We start from the raw sequence: 21211 nt of genomic DNA on the forward strand, positions 1-21211 counted from the left end.
GAAAGCAAACTACCAGAGCCTGAAATACATGTATTTCAAAAAAATGCTTTCCCTGACATCGCTGGTACTTTCAGTAACCATGTTGGGCTTGTAAATTCTTTTTGCTGAATTTGGGCTGAAATACAATCCAGATGAGAATAACGTGGTAGATCTCCTGTACCTGGACCAGCAGCAATAGATTCATGTCTGGTAATGGTGATTTTAACTTCAGAGCCTGCAATAACTCCAGTATGACACTGCGCGTCAAGTAGAATTTGTCCCTTTCCTGCAAAAGAAGAGTAGAGTATGAATGTTCTGATATTCACTGGCACCCACTAGTAAACTATAGCAATACTTCTTATCTAAATTCAAAAATATAAAAGTTATAGAAGTGTACTTTTTGTTACTACCTGAGAAAATTCCCCATTTTTGAAATTCTATGCAATATAATATATACCAATATAATATATATCAATGAGAATGACTTCTGCTATACAAGATTTTAATATTTCATATATGACAGATTTTATGATAGTCATATAGCAAAGGCATGCAGGGTAGTTGTCACTGCTTACTTCCATGTAGACAGAAAAAGGAAAGTGGTAATATTGACACAGGAAAATAAAACTGGCAGTAGTCTTTAGCACTGTTCTCTCATTAAACTTGCCAAAAGTGGTCTAGATTTTACCATATGTATTTTTCTTGTCATTCCCCTTAAATAAGGGTGACTGCAGTAAGACAGCTTTAACACTGATTTTAATTTATTAGATTAGCAGTACTTTTCCACTTACACAATAAATTTTGGCTACAGCTGCCACAACAGAAACATTTTAAAACATATGGTGAAAAATCAGCCAATGGAAATTAGAACAGAGAAGCCTAAGAATAGAGCTGTAGAGCTGAAACAGCAAGGCGGTTCAAGAGATAAGAGGAACTTGTTACATATCTTACTTTGACATTCTCTGACTTCAGAAGATAAGAAAAAAATGTGAAACAAATCTATAGCCTGCTACTGACCTCCACAACTCAAGAACTTTGATCAGCAGAGAGACTTACATTGAGCTCTCTTTCAAATGAAGAAAAAACATTTTCTAATAAGGAAAGTGTGTCCCAAAATGTGTTTATGACTTAAAGTTTATTATCTTTTGTCTTGTAAATCTCAAGCATTTGCCTGCTCAATTGAGTAAGTTAAGCTCCTAACTTTTCATTTAATAAGGGTCTCAGTTCCAGTGTTACACCTGCAAAATGGAATAATGCTCTTTTCTTCATCAAAGGATTGTAAGGTTTAATATGTGAACCAGTTTGCAGCTCATTTCCAGCTGCATGCAGTAGCAAATGCAACTAAAATGAAAGGAGATGGAGGATTTGAGTAGCTGGAGGACTGAGCATTGATTAGCATTGATTAGCACATTAGAAAGATGATGTCACCACACTGTATTTGGGCAACATAAAGCCAAGCAAGTGCCTCTCACAGCTTTCATGCACCTTTTAATGAAAACAGATTTTAAATATCAGCCTTTCAGTTGGAAAAAGGCACTAAAACAACAGGATGGTATGTCTGTTGTAGAGATTATGGTGCCAGTCTGTGAATGAAAGACTTGACGTCAAGTTCCTGTTTTGATTTATTCAAGGAGAATTTTGATTTTCAATTACATGGAACACATGATCTGATAATACATTTTCAGACTGTACGTTTAACTGATGGAATGAGACCCATAGTGCAGCAGTCTAGGCAGCTAAACTTACAAAAAAATGAGGCTTCAAAAAAATTTTTTTAATTGCACTCCAGGAGCAGAAAACACTGGATCAGCTCAGCTGTATTATGAAACAGTGTCTTGAGGAGACAAATCCTAAATGCATGAACGGTACACTCTGATCATATAGAGTCCTCAGTAACTTATCTCCAACACTGCCATAAGCAGATGCCAAGGGAAGAATAAAAGCAGGGCAAGCATGTATAATTACCATTACCACTCTTATAGTCACCAACTATGTTCTGCTCAGGGAACATCTGAGGTCAGTGTGACTCCTGTATGATTTGTAACTCTGAGATTTCTCTCCCACATGCATGCCCACTGAGCACTTGTGCCATGTCAATTTTCAGAACAAGCATTGTTTGGCAAGGAGTCGTTTGAAGAACCACTTTCTTTTACTTGCTTTGACATTGGTTCCTACTTAATATGTTCTTGTACAGAGATAGTATGAGATTACCCACTTCTGTCTGGTTCACATGTCATTTTACAAACCTCTGTCACATTCCCATCCATTGTCAGATTGAAGAACCTGACTTAGTTGCTCTTTATATGGAGCTCACTCTACAACTTCATCATTCTTGATACTTTTATCTGAACTTCTTCCACTTCTGTTGTATCCTTATTGGGCATGGGGAACGAGAATGGTACATAATACTCAAGGTGCAAGAGGGCATTGGCAACCTGCTAGAATGTCTATTCCCCAAACAGTGACTCTTCCTACTGTCATGTGCTTTCATACACTTTCATAGTCCTGAGAAATATACACAATGCAGTTAATAAGTACATGTCCCAACACACTGGACAGAATTTCCTATCAGCAATCCAATACAATAGCCTGCAAACGCTGGAAGAAAGGTAGAATTCTTGTCAAAAGCATTCAGCCATTTTAGAGACTAACACCTAAGCTCACAGAATGTAACTGGCTGTCATGGTTTTATGATTTTTGGTATTGGTATTCCACCAATAACATCATGTAGTGCATTGGGAATTAAAGAGCTAATGCTCCCGCTTCATGGATCATTTATAGTTAGGGGTATACCTATCTCAGAAGAGAAGAACTACATAACCCAGAGGACTTATTGTTGCTTTTCATTTTTCTGTTTTCTGCTCAGAGGGAAAGATAAAAACTGTTTGTGTGTCACAAGATACAGGCTCTTCCCTTTCAGTCTGACCCAGCAGCAGGTGCTCACTGCCATCTCGCTTTCAGTGTAAGGCCTTCCATTTATCAGACACTCTCTCTTGCTGATTTTATTTGATTTATTAGCTTCAATTCCAATTATACTGTATTATATTGTGTTATTTTGCATTCAAATATGTTATTTAGTAAATTAGCTTTCCCCTTCAGATGGTTGCCGCTGTTTTGATTTTAGGCCCATCTCCCTTTTCCTTTTTCCCTTTCCTCCTTCCCCTTCCCTGGGGCATGAGTCCATGGATCCCCTGCCCCAGTAGTCAAAGAACTGGGCTGAACCAGCCCGTAAAACACTGACATTCTTGTCTCCCAACATGGGGCCAATCATAAATTGCTTTGCCGGAACACTGGGAAAGAAACATAGGCCTCATGAATCCCAGCTTTCCTTGGCCTTAAGGATGATAAAACAGAGATCTAACTCTTCCTCAAACTACTCTTACCTGTTGAAACTCTTAATGTTTTTTAAGCACAGACAGATGAAGGAAAATCAAGCAAAATGTTTTTAGACATCTGCCCTCTTACTTCCTGCTGTTAATCGGGAGTGATGACACTGAAGTCAATGGCCCAGAGCACTCTTCCTACTGAAGTCTCCTCATTCCTATCATTCTGCCATTCTGCTGCTGAAAAGTATGTATAAGAACTTCATATTCTGCTACAGCAGTGTGAAGTCGTATTAGTTCCATGAGAATAAAGCCCAGAGCAGTCATATGTGTGAGCATGGTACCAAAGAATCAAGAATGCAATGCCTTTAGTTTCTGTTCAGCCAAAGCTACACTCTCAAATGCCTATGCAAACCTATAAAACAAATGCCTTGCAAACTTTAAACTATGACTTTGCAAAGGAGAATGTGTAGAATGTGAAACTACTAGAATTTCTTTCAAACAGTACCTCAGGGTCCAAATTTAGTAAAAAGAAGAGAAATTTTGGTTTTGTAGAGTAATATGCTGTCTCTACAAATAATCCAAGACAAAGCAGAAAGTCTTTGTTTGCAACTGTTGCTACTGCAGTAATTAAAAATACCAAGGATATACCATTTCAATGTTCTTCCAAAATTTCAATAGAAAAACCTTACAGTGTACAGTTCAGTGGAATACTACATTTACTTAAGAATACATTAGAAAAAACAGTGTGTTAGTAAAATGCTAAGTTTAGGCTGAAGCTGCAGTAGCTGTAATAGATAAGAAAGCCAAAAAGTATCCTTAAGACACTGATAACTGAAGATAAGATGATAATATTCTAAATAAGAGATGCTACTTTCAACTGAGAGTCCCAAAGGCACTGAAAAATTCAAATTCCTGAGCTGGAACAGAGACTCAGACAAGGAAATATATCAGACTGATGTGAGTTTTCAGACTGAAAGATACAGAGATATTCCTGCCACAAGGAATTGGGAAAGAGTCAATGAGTAAAAAACAAAAAATTTTGGAGTGGTCAGACTGCATTGCTCTCTATTAAGTACACAATCGAGTGGTTTGCTGCTTGAAGAGATAAAATTCCTTCACAGTGTAGCTGAAAGTTGTGCCATGAGTTTTGTTTGAGCCAGTAAAAGCTAATAATTTATTCTGAATAGTTGTAATGCTTACAAATTATTTTCCTTCTGCAATTACCTTCTACATGGTATTCTACCACAAACAGCACTATTTGTTCATTCTGGTTACAGAATGTCCACTGTAAACACAGACAGTGCAACTAGCTTCTTATTTCTAAAAGCATTCATTGAATTGTTATTTCCAGTGAAAAATTATGGCACGCTTTCAGCAATAACTTGGATAATGTATTATGGAGTTTCACTAAATTAAGCATTTTGTGGATAAAAATTGCAGGAGAACATTCCCTAATGATTTCATTTATGGGTCACCAGGTTGCATTAAACTAAATCAAGAAAGATCGTTTAGCAAGTGCTATAATCCTAGCTTCCTGCATGCAATTAAGACACAATGCAGTTATAGAATATTGAACCAGGAAGCATGCAAGAAAAACACTTGGTTGTTTAATATCATGTTTTAATAAAATTTTCTTAAAGTAACTGAAACTGCAGGAGTATGAGGGGAGTACTTCCTGTATTTCACCATTTGCTTTAGAAGACATACATAAAATTGCCTTATCAGATCTCAAATGCAGCAGTTGTTTCAATTTTAAATGTTTGGGCTTTTCTTATCTTTTCTATAAAACCTCAGCCCATTCTCAGTTAGCATTTTACTTTGTCTTGCCCCAGAGCCTGAACTATAGATCTAACTCAAATTACTTCCAGTAATTGGACAATCCCTTCTGTCCTCATGTTTTTTATTTTCATAAACTCTCCTATTTCAATTGAGACAAACAAGTAATATAATGAACTTGATGAATAACTGAGTCCTATTTGTATACCAAAGCTTCCAACCAGAATCTTAAAACTTTTTCCAGGTCAACATGTTCTGTTTTCTGTTCTATTCAGCTTAGAGCTATGTACATCAAAGTGAGATACCTAATACAGAATAAAAGGGGATCCTAACTTGTGGAGTCTCACGCTTTAATCGGCAGGCTGCTGCCTCCCCTCACAGCTTGGTTCTCAAGTGGCGCTACTGCGAATATTTAGGTTTTATTGCTCAAAGCACGTGGCTAAAACATGTACTAGGAAATATATGATTATACAGTCATGCATGAATAGCAAATGTTATCTCTAAAAGCAAAAAAATTCAAAAGTCATGAAATCTTATCAGAACTTTTTTCTGAGCAATGCTTTCAGCAGTTTATCTGTATCTATACTGGGAATCAGCATTATTAAGTGCTGAATCATCATCACTATTTGGTTAGCCAAACTACATTAAAACCATTGACATGTCCAAAACTTGACATTGATTTCATCTTTACTTACAAATATCCTACTTGAGGGCAGTAGGATTTTGTCTGCCCTATTTTCAGCGGTCTCTAATGGAAGATATAGTCTCACAGTTACCTTAGTGAAGGCCCGGTAGCACAAACCACAGAGTTCCACCAGGTAGGCCAGAGTAAAGACAGCATTCTGAATGACAAAACTTAGTAGTTTTGAAAAAGGTTCCAGAAGACTCTGCAATGACATAATTTTGGGAAATCAATAACTGGTTGCTCAGCAAAACAAAAAGCATTCCTGTTCAGAAATATCTGATTGGAACATCATCATCACTGTTAGTTCAGAAGTGATTTTGCTGTGATTTACGCTGCTTCAGTCAAATGGCTGTTCTACCTACCAAAGGACTTCATGTTTGAGCAACAAATGAGAAGAAAAACAATTTTTAGAAGTTTCTTCTCTAAAACAGTGTTTATGAGACATCAGAGATTCTACAGTGTTTATGCAGGAAGATCTTACTGATCTCAGAGGAATTGTACTAGTGTAAGAACTCCAGAATCAGCTTCTGAGGAAGTCCATTACTATCTTTTTTTTTTCAGTGGAGAATATAAAATCTTTAAGATACACACTCACACCCTTAAAGGAAAGCAATCCCGCACAAACTTCGCTGTAACCCAGACTCCAAAGCCCTTACCATTCTCACAGAGTATCAGATTGCACAATTTTATGCTTATATTTAATGTTTTCCTGGCTAGCGGATAAGAATATATTTGCAGAATAATGCAGGTTGGTTGAACATGAGGCAACAGAGTGATATCTTCTTGAAACTTACCCTGGTGGCACTAGTGGTAGGTATCTTCAGCAAGCAAATCATTATTCTTAAACTAGAATCTAAAGAACACTGTGGACATTTTGAAGGGAAAAAAAAGTTAGTACCTTTCTGTGTACATCTCTTACTTTTAGTGGTGGCAGCTACAGGTGAAGTCTGAAAAATGATCCCTGATGACTGATTTTTAGTTACTTTGCCTCAAGTTACTTATTTCTGAACACATACTCATATCCCCTCAATGGTAATATACTACATCATGCATCTCAAGATAAGAACATTTCAAAAAGGGACTGGCTTAGAAAAGTTACCTTTACCTTTTGTACTGAAAAATCTCCCTGAAATACATTCCCGCTGTAATGAAAATAGATTTAAAAACTGAGTGAATTAGCACCATCTACCTCACTCTGTCATTGTCTGGGACTATGACATTTCCCTGTACATCAGTATAGGCTGCACCCCATGATATTAGAACAAGCTCTGGCAATAGCTGTTCCAGAGGCCCCAGCAAATATGTTCCCTAATGTGTAATTGCTCTTTCTTCTGTGTAAATCACACAGGTTCAGCAGTGAAAGGGACTTTCAAGGATCTGTCCTTTGTCTCACTTTGTCCCAGGTGCAAACATCTAGAAGAGCAAAGAGCCATCTATGACCCTAGAGGAAGGAATTGGGGGTGATTTTTTTACTTGTACCACTGATGATATTTCCCATGAATAAAAGGGAAATCATAGTAAACACTCCATATAAATGGACAGAAACAAGGAATTTAATGTTTCATATAGCTTGAGAGTGTTGCGCAATTTAAAAGATAAGTTGCAAAGTTAAATGTTGGATCCTTCAGCTCAGTATGATCAATATGCCTTTGCACAGTAGAAATTATGGCTTGGCTCATTCATACTGTGAGAAATGAAGTCAAAATAAGAGTATCAGAATCTCATGTTTATTGGAAAGAGTCAGAATTTTACCACATTAAACGAAAAAACATCAGGAAATGTACACAGTAGAAAACAAGGCCTCTTTGTTTTGAGTATTCAAATTAGAGCCCAAAACTTATAGATTCAGTTTCCATATACATTCAGTTTCCATCCATATATAGCCAGAACTATAACCTGGTCAAACACATAGGTTGGACCGAGTTACTTCTGGGAATAATTCCAGTAGTCTTTCATTTTACTCTGCCTGTCTGACTATTGTATACTTTAACTAAATTAATTAGGTGGTGCTGCTCTTCTTGTGAGATTCTGTTAGTTTTAACAGTTAAAACCATACAGATACCAAAACACTGATTCTCTCAAATGCAGTAATCTAATCTGACAAAGTCAGGATATGGAAAATGTAGAGAGAAAAAAATATCTAACAGAGACTGAAAGAGTACTCTCTGGTCAGAGCTGTTATTGTTTCCTATGCAAAAATTATTATTAAAGAGATAGATTGGGCATACAATGAATCTAGCTCTCTGTAAACATTAGTTGCATCATTAGAAAACATTCACAGCCACCTGTACTCTGTCTCTCATCCACAGCTTTCCCACTGTTTCTGTACATCCTTAACATTGGTAGTAAAGCTCATTTCAAATGTCTATATCATACCTTAAGTGGCAAAACACAAGGGAGTTTGGTAAGGAAGGTCTGAAACTGATTACTAATTGTAGTCCAAAGGTTGCTGGGCGAATCCATTGGCAAGGCTTCCATAAAGGTAGCAATATTTTCCAAACAGCGTAGCATCGCACCCCCTGCTGGTAAATTCTTTTTGTTATTTAAACCCTGGGAAACAAAATGACAACTATAAACAACTGTAAACTTGGAATCATGGCTACCTAATATTTGGAATTTCGTAGGTTAATTTTTCATATTAAATATTACTTACATCTTGCATAGTACTAATGATAAAATGTTGTCTGAGGAATTTGACCTGAGTATGTGATAGTTAAGTCTAGTTCATCTCCTAAAGTACCGACCAAGAGATTTCAACATCGAAAGCTGAACTCTGAGACAACATTTAATACACAAGGTCCTAACTCATATGCTGCTCATATTGTCATGGTAGTAAAACAGAAAGCACAGCTCATATTAACCAGTAGCTTGTCTATACTTTCTTTTGGCTAATTTAAAAGAAGACACTAAAGTTCAGAAGGCCATGCACAGTTTTCTGGCTTGTCTACTAAGGAAAGGCCTGGAGAGATGTAAATAGCTTTAAAGTTCTGTCAGAATCTTTGTTTGAAGGAATCACCATGCTCTTGGAAGAGAAGGAGAAAGGAAGTTACTAGTACTAGTGGGATGATAAAAGTTACAATAGAAATAACCCAGGAGCACAGAAGGTAGCTGTTGAAAAGTGAGCAATAGATCTTAAGATTATTTAGAGAAAGTGTCATCAGATATAGATGAGAAGGCCAGTGTAGTAGGATAAATATTTCTGAAAAACAGAGTATAAAAAATAGTGCTGGAAAAGAGACTGCCTAAGCTGCTAAGGAATAGGACAGCTCCAGCAGCTGGTCTGTGGAAAAGAAAAAACAAAAAGCTATCAGTGAGAAATCTACCCAGAAGAAAAATGGTGAGGATACTGCTTCCAGTGACAAAAAATAAATAAAAAATAAAATAAAATAAAATAAAATAAAATAAAATAAAATAAAATAAAATAAAATAAAATAAAATAAAATAAAATAAAATAAAATAAAATAAAATAAAATAATAAAATATTGTGTTGCTATTGGTAATATATGTTTGAACTCCTAATAAATGAGGAGAGGTGGCTTCAGTAAGTCTGATAATGCCTAACAAAGCCAGCAACATTAATAGAGTTGATAGAAAACATACCTCTAATAGCTGGCTGAGAGCAGCAATAGAACTCAGCTCACTGAAGTCCATAAGGGATGTAGCTAGGGTCCGTAAGAAACTTCCATCTGAAATTGAAATGACAGTTTTTCAGTAGGTATCAATATGGGGGTAATTGAAGGAGTCAGAAATGTATTCCAGTACTGTATTTCACCTTTAATGCTGCTCTGGAAGAGCTGGGGGAAGATGCCATTGGGAGCCAGCTGATGGAACACACAACGGAGGAACTGTTTGGCCACACCTGCAGCATTTCCAGGGATCATCATGCTGAAATGAAAGGAAAAGAATGCAGAGAAATTGCCTCACAGATGGAACACTTCTCTAACCTGAAAACATAGTGATAATAAATAAATCCTTTTTTTTTATTATTATTATGAAAGTGTTCCGTTATGAGAAAGCCATAGACAGAACTTTCCTGATTAAAAACAAATGTTAATTTTACTTTATTAATTCAAGTCAGCTATTCAGAGATGGAATAGTTTTGTACACATATCTAAAGTATTTGTCTCAAAAACAGTTACATTTTTCCTTATTTTCCACATATTTTTACTTGTGAGTTGTCAGGATTTGAAATACAATCCTGCTTTCACCTTGTTGATTTCAGTGATATAGATTCTTGGTTTTACCATAAAACACATGAAAAATAGGTAAACATGCACATTACAACATTAATTTGTCTCTTGCAGTTTCCTTCAATTGTTTAAATACTTCCTAATCTTTAACAAATCAAATAGTTTCACTAAAAAATTGAAGTGCTGTCTATTTACTCATAAACTGCACTTCTTAGCACTTCTTGCAGCTTTTCAAAATGAATTTATCCTATTCAGCATCCTTTTTAAGTGATGAGACATCTGTATTGAAATTCTGGAAATCAGCATCTTTAAATCAATCTAATTAATCTGAATCGGATTTTTTTCATATTCACTACATATGAATATGAGTACCTGCTCATCTTTGGAAGACAAAAAATATTTGAAGGAAATGAAAAAGAGTGATTTTTTCTCTTACATAGAAACTTTTAAAAATTAAAAAAAAAAAAGGTTACATTTATTTGATCTGTTTGATTTCATGGCCAGGGAGGACAATTATTTAAATTAATTGCTTGATTTTGGATAAGGTATCTTTTGCTACTATACCTTTCTGCTTGATTGGAGAAACTGGTACTTGATGCCAGCCTACAAAAAAAAAAAAAAAAGTAATTGAAGCTCATATGTTTTTATGCTTTTTGTGCTCCATTTTGAATACAGTCAATAGACTATCTATTTAGGAAATAATAATAATGATAAGCAAAAGTTTTACACAATATTTAAATGCTATCATAATGATCTACTGAAACATGCTTAAATTCATGCAATCATACTGGGACAACATATAATCTCTAACTAGTTTTGCAATGTCACAAATACTCCCCAGATCTGAAGACAATTCTACTTCCTTTCCTGTTCCAGAATGATGATAATAAAGTGAAAACTACTGTCACATGCATATCTGAAATAATTACTAATCTAAAAGGATGTGGTGAAAAAAAAACTTTGCCAGAAGCTGTGTACTGGCTGAATCGTTTCTGATTAACACAGCAACACAAACTGAGCCAAAATTCTCCACTTGGCAATCTGAAGTGAGGTTTCTAATTTCAGATTCTGGCACCTAAATAAGGGGCTTAATATCAGAAACAGTAAGTACCTAAGAGCTTTTACAAAGTCAGATGAGAAAGTCAGTGGGTTCTCAAAAATCACATCATTTTTGATAACTAAATATAGACTATGAAGTCCAAATTGGGAATCCAATTGTGAAAATACTTAATACAATTATAAAACAAATCACACACTTACATATGCAGACCATGTGAACAAATAGTGCATATACTATCGAAGCAATACCCATTTATTCCTGAAAGTCACTTAAAAGTTGGAAGCATCACCTACACACAAAATACCACTCAATTTTTGCTTTCATCCAGTTCACATCAGTATTTCAGTTGGTATAAGATACAACTGAACTGCAAGTTCATAGAAAAAGACTAGTTTGCATCAGCTGATGAACTGGCTTTTAACATTTATCTTTGATTCAAGATCCTTTCAGGGTGGATTTAGCTTTTGCTTAATCCTCTGTCAGCCTCAGCTCAGAAGGCAGTTTCTTCTCCAGTCTCCACTGCAAACTGCAAAAAGGATCGTAAAGCAGCTCAGTGAAGTGCATCAGAGTAAACCAGAATGGATGGTAATTTCCATTAATAACGCGTGACAAGCTGGGCACACAGCATACATTCAGCTGTGAAATAATCTCAGTTTGGATACTATAGTGGATTGAATATAATATTCTCTTCAGTTGTCTCAGCATAAATCAGGAAAAATATCACTAGAGTCCATGATTCCACTGTTGTTAAGAGAAGTCCAGGCTAAAATGAAACATATTTTCTGATGTGCAAATTAATCCTGAGTGAAAATAGCTCTGAAGCCACCTTCAAGCAATACAAGCCTTGATCCTGGAATAAGTGAACCATCAGCTTACCTTAAAGTATGTGAGGATTCCTACAGAATTTGGTGGAACTAATCACATTCCCAATAGACACCACAGCCATTTCCAAAAATCTACAGAATGCTCAGATAAAAAAGCATAACCATTTTCTTCTGAAGGAAATCAAAGTCCTGTGCAAAGTTTCTTCTCTCCATTTGAATGCTACAACGCATGCACGTTGTGACGTGGTTGTGGAGGGGTGTTGTTCTCATTTGTTTGCTTTATAATAAACAAAACATTCAGATTGTAACTTCCAGATGGAAAAAATGTCATGAGACATGAACTACATTAAATACTTGGGAACATCTAAAGCTTTCTGAAATTAACAGCTTGTATGTGTTTATAATTACTACTCTAAATATTGTTTCCATGAACTCTCATCACCATCTTCATTTATTACCTCATTACTTATGTTCAGTGTAATTTCTTTCTAGATAGCCACTTACTGTGTTTAGAATTTGCCAGAACAGGCACCTACTAGGAACAACACAGCACATTTACCAAAAATACTCCATCCTGCATGCCTTCTGCTCCTTTAAAAGTTCAGCTCCTTTCGAAGATGCAACATAGAAAAAGTTGAACCACTCAGCCCTCATCTTTGATAATTTATCTTCCAACTCTCTGTGGTTTCCTAATGATCATTAGTTCTGTATTTACAAGAATCACACAGAATGGAAAGCATCTGTCTAGATGAGAAATTTTGCCTCCACCAGAGTTCATTAGCAGTGAACTGCAGCATTGGAATTAATGAAAGCAGGGGGCTTGAATAGTACCTGTGTTGAAATAGAACTGGGAGAAGGGTAGGTGGGGCTGTAAAGAGCCATGCCTCTGCACAATTCAGTCAAGCTCCTTTAACATCAGACACTGAAATGAATATGTAGAGGAGAGCTGTGCCATTTCTGTATGTTTAGTGCTGCTCAGAAGTTTGTTCTGAAACACATCCAGTGCATCTCTCCCACATCTTAGGCAACAAGTTGTGGAAGCAGCTGAAGCAATAGTGACAAGTACTACAACATAACGATGCACTTCAGTTATCCAATGCATACTAGATGAAAGTCACAACGGAAAAACAGCAGACACCAAACATTTAAGACATTATAGAAGACAACCTGGTAGAGCAGCTGGTTAGGAAGCCAAGACATGCAAACCTTTAGTTTTAATAAGCAAACAAAATATGGCTGAAGAACCTGAAAAGTTCTTCAAGTAAGCAGAACCAGATGTTATATATAGCTTCATTATTTGAAGTATATGCAAACTCAGTTGTGGGCACAAAATTATTTCAATCACATGGAAAAGAGGACAGTCCTGAATTTACCTTCCAACAGACTGCATAATGTCCAGTAGTAGAGGAGCAGCCAAGTCTGGACTAAGGTGAATGAAGGTTGAGAGCACGACGATAGCAAGGCCTAGTGTTTCTTCATCATATTCTTCAAGAATTGCTCCACAATCATGGCACCTGCAAGAAACAGTAAAACAGACATTGAGAAATCCAAAACAAAGCATGCAGGCGTATTTATGTCTTTTTAAAGCACTGTTAGTACTTTCTATTCAAAATTAATTTAGTAAAAAATGCAATTGTGATCTTTCTAGAATTAATACTGTGGTTTTCAAATATTAATAAAGGTTTTCACTAGCTGCACTGGCTGTTTCTACACTGAGGAAGGAAGAGTACGGTGTAACTCTAAGTTTTGAATCCTTCATTGGTTAGCTACTTCCCTCACTGTAATGGACTGCTTCAGTTTGCATTACCCAAGAGAAACCTATGACGGTGAAGTCTAGCCCCAGCAACGTTAACATCAGCCAGATCATGTCACTTGGTGTCAGGCAAGGACTCATGTCCCTAGCACTTCTCTGTATTGCAGCATAGACACCCAATATGACATTCATAGATGATCTAAAAAGAAAGAACAATTTCACATTGTCCTTTCTGTCATTAATTATGAGTAACAAATTATATAATTAGGAACAATAATCTGATTGGTCTTCACAGCATTTATCGCTCTTAAGAAAAATGAAAGAATGAAATTAAAGAACCAAACAGGGGTTAGAACCTTAGATTTTGGAGAAGTCTTTTCCAGGACAAATTTGCTGCTGAGTCACTTAGTCCTCCTGAAATACTAAGAGACAATCAAAGAAGTTCTGAAAGAGCTCTCTAATGACTAATTACAGAGAGGATGTCAGACTCAGGAGAGATGAGCAGGCTTCTACAACTGTATATAAAAAGCAAAACAACGTGGGAAACTAGCTTATCTTAGCCCAGTAGGAGAGTTTGCTCAATTAGATCAATCAGTTGCTTCTGACTCCAATGCATTGTGATATTTTAACCTAATGGAATTGTATAGGCAATTTTCTTGACTGTTACTGAACAGAAGGAAAATATGCCAACAGTCATTAAAGTCAAGCTCAGTTGGTCTATGTGTTAATAAGCAATGATGATAGAGCTATGGAGAATTGACCAAAGGATGTGTGAAAGATAATCCTGACTTTGTGGATTCCTCACTTTGTCACACTATAAGGACTGCTTCCAGTCACAGCTGTCTCAGTGATCCTGACCAGCGATCATCCTGGTAGATCTGTTCACTGGACTAAGCACAGGAGCACATGCAGGAACTTACAGTTTCTATTCATAATTTTTCAGTAATTCAGCACATAGCTCCCTGCTAATTGCTTTCCTTTTCCATTAAATGAGTACACTTAATATCTATTTCAGAGGCATTTTAACCAACAATTAGATGTTTGCAAAACCCTTTGTGATCATTGCTATGTTGGTAGCAGAAATGTTGGTGGGTAATCATGACTTTCTACTTCAACTGAAAATTGAAATAATTTAACAAATAACTTTTTTTATCCTAAGGCAAAAGTGGTTTCCAGTGACCACAAGGAAACACTGATTATAAAGAGGGAACAGTACAATTTCACCCACTTAGTAGGTTATATATATAATATAATTCTAACCACGTAAATACTCAGTTTTAAATGAGGGTAGAAGCTGCCTCCCTTCCCCTTCATGTGCATACAATAGCCTGAGTTGTAATCTCACCAGTGCAAACTCGCAGGTATCCTGCTGGGTTAGAAACACATCTTCTGGGCAGTGTTTTGAAGAATTTTAAGTTAGAGTAAAATAAATTAATTCATTTTAAAAAATAGCATACAGTTAAAAGATAGAAAGTGAATTTTATTTCTGTTAAGTATATTTATATTTAGTTTCATCTATATGAAGTTCAACTGTTTTTTTGAAAGGAGCAGAAAATGAACTTACTTGTCAGTCATCACAGTGGGCTGATCATCAGCAAATTCTTCTGGTGCAGGTACAAACATACTGACTATACTGGGCGCTGATAACAAGCTAGATTTTGTGGCACCTTAAGCCAATAAGGGACAATAAAAACAGAAAAGCAAAAGAAAATCACTAAACAGAATCCCAAACTGCATTGGCCTGAAGATCAAACTTGTAAGAAAGAGCCATAATGATTTTATTGTGCACAGAATAAGAAATAGCTATGTCAACAAAAGGATATAGCATGTTCCTGAAATTAACTATAACTATCAATTAGAAGTATATATATCCTTGAAAAAAGATAGATAACAAAGAAAAAAAAATTATGGGAACAGCATGAGTCTGTGTATCTTCTCATATTTAGGAAGAAAGGATAATTCTATAGATTGTATTATAGTGGAAGAAGATTTGCAGCCTTCCCTCACACTTCCAGGGAATCACCCTCTCACTGTTCTTAATGACATGAAGAAGTAAAAAAAATTTTTTGTATGTCTGACCACCTGAACATCAGCTTATTCACAGCATCCCTAACAGAGGCATGGGAGAAAAATTTAAAAAGGGACAGTTGGAAGAAATAATTTGTAAGAACTTAAGAAACACTAAAAGAATTGGAGGGCTGGTAATTAGAAATGTTTTCCATTAGAAGTCCTCACAAGAATCTTGATTCTACAAAACCGAGTTTTTCATCTGAGAACCTAAAGCCAGCATATCTTTGTATATATGAGGTATCTTTAATATATGAGGTTCCCTTAGGATTAGGCAAATTGTGTGCAGTTGTTTTCTGGCGAATGCTTATTTTAAAATGAAAAGTTGTGTATAATGGAAAATTCAAACTCTTTGCTTATCTAAGTTCTATTTTCCAGAATTAGACCAGTATAATGCAGTTCGAGAGTCTAACATCTCTCTAGTATGGTAATCTTCACCCTTAATCTCTTCATTTGCATTAAGCATTAATGTTAAGTAATTGCAGGAAAGAAAAAGAAAAAAAAAAAAAAAAAAGGAAAAAAAAGAACGAAGCAGAAAAGGTAAGATTCCAGATTCTCTGGTTGCAAAGAAAACCTCAAGATGATGAATCCAATGTTAACAAGCTCATGGATAAGCCCTCAGAAACTTCTATCAAAGTTATGGTGAAGTACAAACCATGTCATTAATCTTAGGCACATTTCAGTGGTCATTAAAATATTGTTGGCAGTTTCATTCTCCAGGTCACCAAGATAGAAAGAGAAACTTAATTCTTAAGGAAAAATGTCTAATGTTGTTGCTTTTTATAGCAGGTATGATAGAAACTGCATTACAACTGTTCCTATAAAGTTCAGCTCCATTAATGATTCCAGTGAACTCAGTTGATAGACACCATCACACTGCATATAAGCTGCCCCAAAGGCATCCCATTCTGAAGATCCATCTATGACAAGCACATTTTTAATCAACTTTCAGAAAAGTATCTATGCTTTCATGCTATCACATGTTTATGTTACCAATTTTCTTTCTGGTTCCTTCAATCTGCAGATTTAAATTTAACATTAACATTAGCATGTTCTGACAATATTTAACTATGGAGGTGGCTTCTCCATGGATGTTAAGTTCAGAAAGAATTTCTGACAAGATAATCCCAGCTATTACAGGAAAATCAAATTTAATAGCACCTCTCAGGCTAAATAAGAAGCTCAGCATCTTCCACAATATTTGAATTCAAAATATGAGTGTTGAGGTTTGGTTTCACAAGATGACATTTTGCTCAGTATAAGAAGAAATATTTCTTTTGCATACAGAGTTCACTACTTCATAATTCTCCCCTGAAATTTATCTGGATGAAAACAGACACTCCAGGTAGTCCAGAATACTCTTCAGAAATATAGGACATCATCCAGAAAGTAATAGATTTTCCATATATTTCTAGCCAAATACATTCCTATTCACAATTACCATGATTTTGGAAGCTCACTGTCACCTTCTCCAGATAAAAGACCCCTTGCAGTATACAAATGCTAATAGCTCTCATAACACAGGACACAATGTTGGAATACAATTCAACTATTTAAAAATATCTTTCACTCATTTACTGAACAGAAGAAAAAAAATACAACTTAGTTTGAAGAAGAACGGTCACTGACACATTACAAGATTGTAAGAAAATCTATACATCTTTGGCTATGAGGATGTTTAACTGGGAACTTCCAGGTTGACAGCACAAACCCCGCCAGGAAAAAAAAAAAAACAACCAAAAACCACTAACAGAAAGCCAGTGCCTTTCATCAGTTGACCCTGACTTGAATGAGATTTGTCTAATACTTTTTCAATGATCTGTGTTCTGCTGAACAGTTGAGGGTTTTAAAAATAGCCAAATGGAACACAAGATTCACTGCTATTTGGTATTAACATGAAAACAGTCCTAGTAGTCTTAGCAGAGAGATCAGGTCAACTGGACACTGAACTAACCTCTGATTCTTAGTGGTGGTCCATCCAAGTCAGGGTTTAGGCAAACAGGAACATTGCACAGACGCTTTCCATGCTGTATCTGCTCTGTGAATAAATACAGAACTTCAGCCTACATCATTATGAATCCAGTAAATCACCAGCACAACAGGAGATAAACAGTTAAATCAAGAGACAAACAAATAAAACAACTTTGGGAAAAAAAAAAAGAAAAAAGAAAAAAAAAAAGTAAATTTTTTGAGTATATAAAGAGAAGAAGAAAAAAATAAATAAAAAAAATGGAGGAATAAAAAAAAGAAAGAAGACCAAAAAGGAAAAGCAAGAGATTGCAGTAACTAAAAAACTAAAAAAGAAATTATGTGCTAACTGAGGTATGGAATACAGGAGCCACAATAAGAGAAAAATAATGTTTTGGAATACCATAGGTTAAAAATTCATGTATAGCTTGTTCTGACAGATGCTAGACATGCAATGATTTCAGTGTACAGATAACAAGCTTGAGAAAGAAAGGTTTGAAGTAAGAAATGAGAAGCATGGTACCTACCCATGTTTAAAAAAAATAGAAAGCATGCATGGACCAAGCTTGTATCACATACTTCTGCATTATAACACTTGCTACACTTGAACATAATGAGTCTCAAAACTGTAGCATGACACTGAAAAAAAAAAATTATTCCGTCCAAATAATATTTTTACTTTAAAGTTAGTGATTGAAAAGGAGATTGAGAGATGCAAAGCTTTCTGGAAGAAAACATTTTACTTAGTATCTCCAGGATTGGAGGCCTTTAGTTATTATGAATGTTAGATGGGAAAGTAGCAATGTTATGAAGTAATCCAGTAGACCTGGAAGAAGGTTAACAAGATGGCATTCCTACATTGTTTCAAGCACTGACTTGTTCTTCTGAAACCTTCTGAAACTAAATACTTCTCAGAGAAGGACAGTAGTAAATTTTTATCTCAAAAAACCTGCCTAAAAATTGAACTGATACTAAGCCTCTTTAATAAACAAACTTGCTTATGAGATAAAAAACATTACTATTATTGACAAATTCTCCCCTTTTTATGATTTAAGGATCTCATGCTGAGCATGCTACTCAGCAGACTGGTCAATCAGAAAGGCAAGACCTGAGGTATATACTGTACCTTTAGCCACACTTCAGATACAAGATCTAGGTGGATGGAACTGGAGGCTGAATATTCAATTAAACAAAAAGTCGAACACAACTGGCCAGAACTGGTAGAGACATTCATTCAACATACTAAATTCTACAAGAGGTTTTAAGTGTTCTTTTCCCTGGATGCATGTGGACTTGATCATAAGTTCCAAACAAGTACAATTCCATAATGTCACTAACACCAAGATAGGCAATGAATTGTCTAGTCTCTAATAGAAATATAATTAATACATTGTTTAGTGCCATCTGCTGAGAATTTGAGCACAAGAGAACAATTTTTAAAGAAGATTAAAAAAAAAAAAAGTAAAACACTTCACATGAATGAGGAAATTATGTGCTTATTTCCCTTTTCATTGTTTCCTCTATGTTCATCTTGAGGGGTGAAAAAGATCATTAAAAAAAACAAAACAAAACAAACAAACAAACAAAAAACAGACTTTGGGTGCTCAGTCTGAGCTGTCAGAAACTTCTTTATGGGGAAATGAAACTGGATATTATAATGTGAAAATCCTTAGTGTACCAACACCATTGTAAACATGTACACAAATTAATGATTCCATGAATCAAGGATGAAATTTTATACTTAATGAAATCAACAGCAATATTTCCATTTCAATTAACTAGGTTCCCAATATGCAAAATTATGGGGACACAACTGTACCAGAGGGGCTACATCCCAAATATCCCAACTCATACCAGGTGAGAATCTGTTATTTACTATGCAGTTCTTCTTTAGATTTGAGATTGATTATTTACCTTCAGAACTAGAATAGAAACACCTACTTTACTAGTGGATTGATACAGAAAGTAATTGGTTTAAGGAAATAAAAATAAGGAACAAAAAACGCAGCTCACCAGTATCCCAAGTGCTGATATTGTGGGGAGCACTAGACTGGTGTTCCAGCTGCCTCTTCATTAGCTGGTTCATTGTCAGAGCTCCCAAAGAGCCTCTTTTCATTTGTCTGAACTGAGCTGTAAGTCAGAAATGCAAAAGGATTTCAAGGGCTCAGACAATACGTAAAACTGCTCTTATTTTCTGAACTTACAAGCCAGATAAATACTGATAGGACACAAATTGCTTGCTCAAGGTTCTTGCTCAAGTCAATATGCACTTTTCACACAACTACACGGGGTAAAATTATGGCCCAGTGATATATCTTAAATGACTTGGATCTAGGATCTCATCTACTGTGCCAACTGTCAGTGCCTTTTTGTCACCAAACAAGCCAAGTTCTTCAAAATACTTGGTATCTATACAGTGTAAGATACCACCCCAAAGTTCCCATGCAGATAGGTGAGAAAGGAAACTCAGAGAAAGCTCAGTCTCCTCTGAGCAAAGTATGGAGGACCACTGTATCCATGCTCACTACGGCGGAAAATCATCTGCTTTGCTGTGTTCCACTAGCATTCTTCACGTAGAGGCTCGATAAATATTTGCCACTCGGGCATAATAACTGCAGATGCTTCTGAAGCATGCTTTGGAAAATGGGTCCAGTTCATAACTGACGTTGCATTCTTCTTGCAGGAGGCAACAAGTCTTTGCCATTTCCATATCTGACTATTTGTAATACTTCTTTAAATGAGCATTAGTACATTATTTTATGGATTTGTCTTACTGCACAATGCTTCCAGAAAAAGAAAAAAAAAACACATATGTTTGGGCTTACTATTTAAATCTTTTCTGGTCATGTATCTTCTGAATGCTCAAATGGAGAAAGAATTAAACCATACAATATTTCTGACTTTCTTACTTCCCTCCATTCATAAGAAAAATACTTCTATTTTGCCAGCTGAATGTGAGCAATATAATACATTTCCACCACTAAAATCCAACTCATTGTTCATAGTATGAAGACAAAGACTATGACTGAATAAAGCATGCCTACATGCATCTCCACACAGGAAAGCTTTTACAAGTATTGCTATAAGCCTACATTTAAATGCCTTCCTCAGTAATGCCTCAACAGCAAAGACAACAAATCAAAATCTTCTAATGATTATTTTCATTTGAACCTATGTCCAACATTGTTTTAAAAATCACATTAATTTTTTTATCAAGTACTTTTGAAAATCCAATTAGTACCCAGCTAATTTTTGAAAACAAACCAAAACTTTCACGTTACTACCTGTGATGAAAAAGTACTTGGGATAAACTACGACTGAAACTCTAAGAGGTTGAGTGTCTTTTCCTAAACTGGGTCTATTCAGTCTCTACTTGAAAATTTCAAACTCAGAGAAAGCAGAATGTATCCTAAAAAAAACCCACCAAACTCATGCCCTGAGAATAAACACAAAGATAACTTCAGTGTGAGTTTGCATGCAAGCTATATTACTAGGTGAAGTATTTTAAGTTTTCCTTTGTTCTTTCAATGTATCATAGTGCATTTAATTTTGTATTTTTCGTACAAGTACTGCCTCCTGCAGC

At 35.7% G+C, this 21211-nt stretch overlaps 1 protein-coding gene across 3 annotated transcripts in view; it reads right to left on the reverse strand.

Moving 5' to 3' along the window:
- UNC79 (unc-79 homolog, NALCN channel complex subunit) overlaps positions 1-21211 on the reverse strand; it is a 96063-nt gene that overhangs the window by 19384 nt on the left and 55468 nt on the right. For all 3 annotated transcript variants that reach the window (XM_065750958.1, XM_065750949.1, XM_065750965.1), the window contains 11 exons: positions 19642-19758; positions 17615-17698; positions 15158-15260; positions 13214-13354; positions 10521-10559; positions 9539-9651; positions 9367-9452; positions 8143-8316; positions 6561-6629; positions 5858-5968; positions 161-265 (listed from right to left, as the gene is read on the reverse strand). In XM_065750958.1, coding sequence (XP_065607030.1) covers positions 161-265; positions 5858-5968; positions 6561-6629; positions 8143-8316; positions 9367-9452; positions 9539-9651; positions 10521-10559; positions 13214-13354; positions 15158-15260; positions 17615-17698; positions 19642-19758 — 1142 coding nt within the window. The remainder of the gene's footprint in view (positions 1-160; positions 266-5857; positions 5969-6560; positions 6630-8142; positions 8317-9366; positions 9453-9538; positions 9652-10520; positions 10560-13213; positions 13355-15157; positions 15261-17614; positions 17699-19641; positions 19759-21211) is intronic.

The sequence above is a fragment of the Cyrtonyx montezumae genome, unplaced genomic scaffold (assembly GCF_038088225.1).
Source record: "Cyrtonyx montezumae isolate F1298 unplaced genomic scaffold, pur_monq_1.0 scaffold_10, whole genome shotgun sequence".
In the NCBI taxonomy this organism is placed as follows: domain Eukaryota; kingdom Metazoa; phylum Chordata; class Aves; order Galliformes; family Odontophoridae; genus Cyrtonyx; species Cyrtonyx montezumae.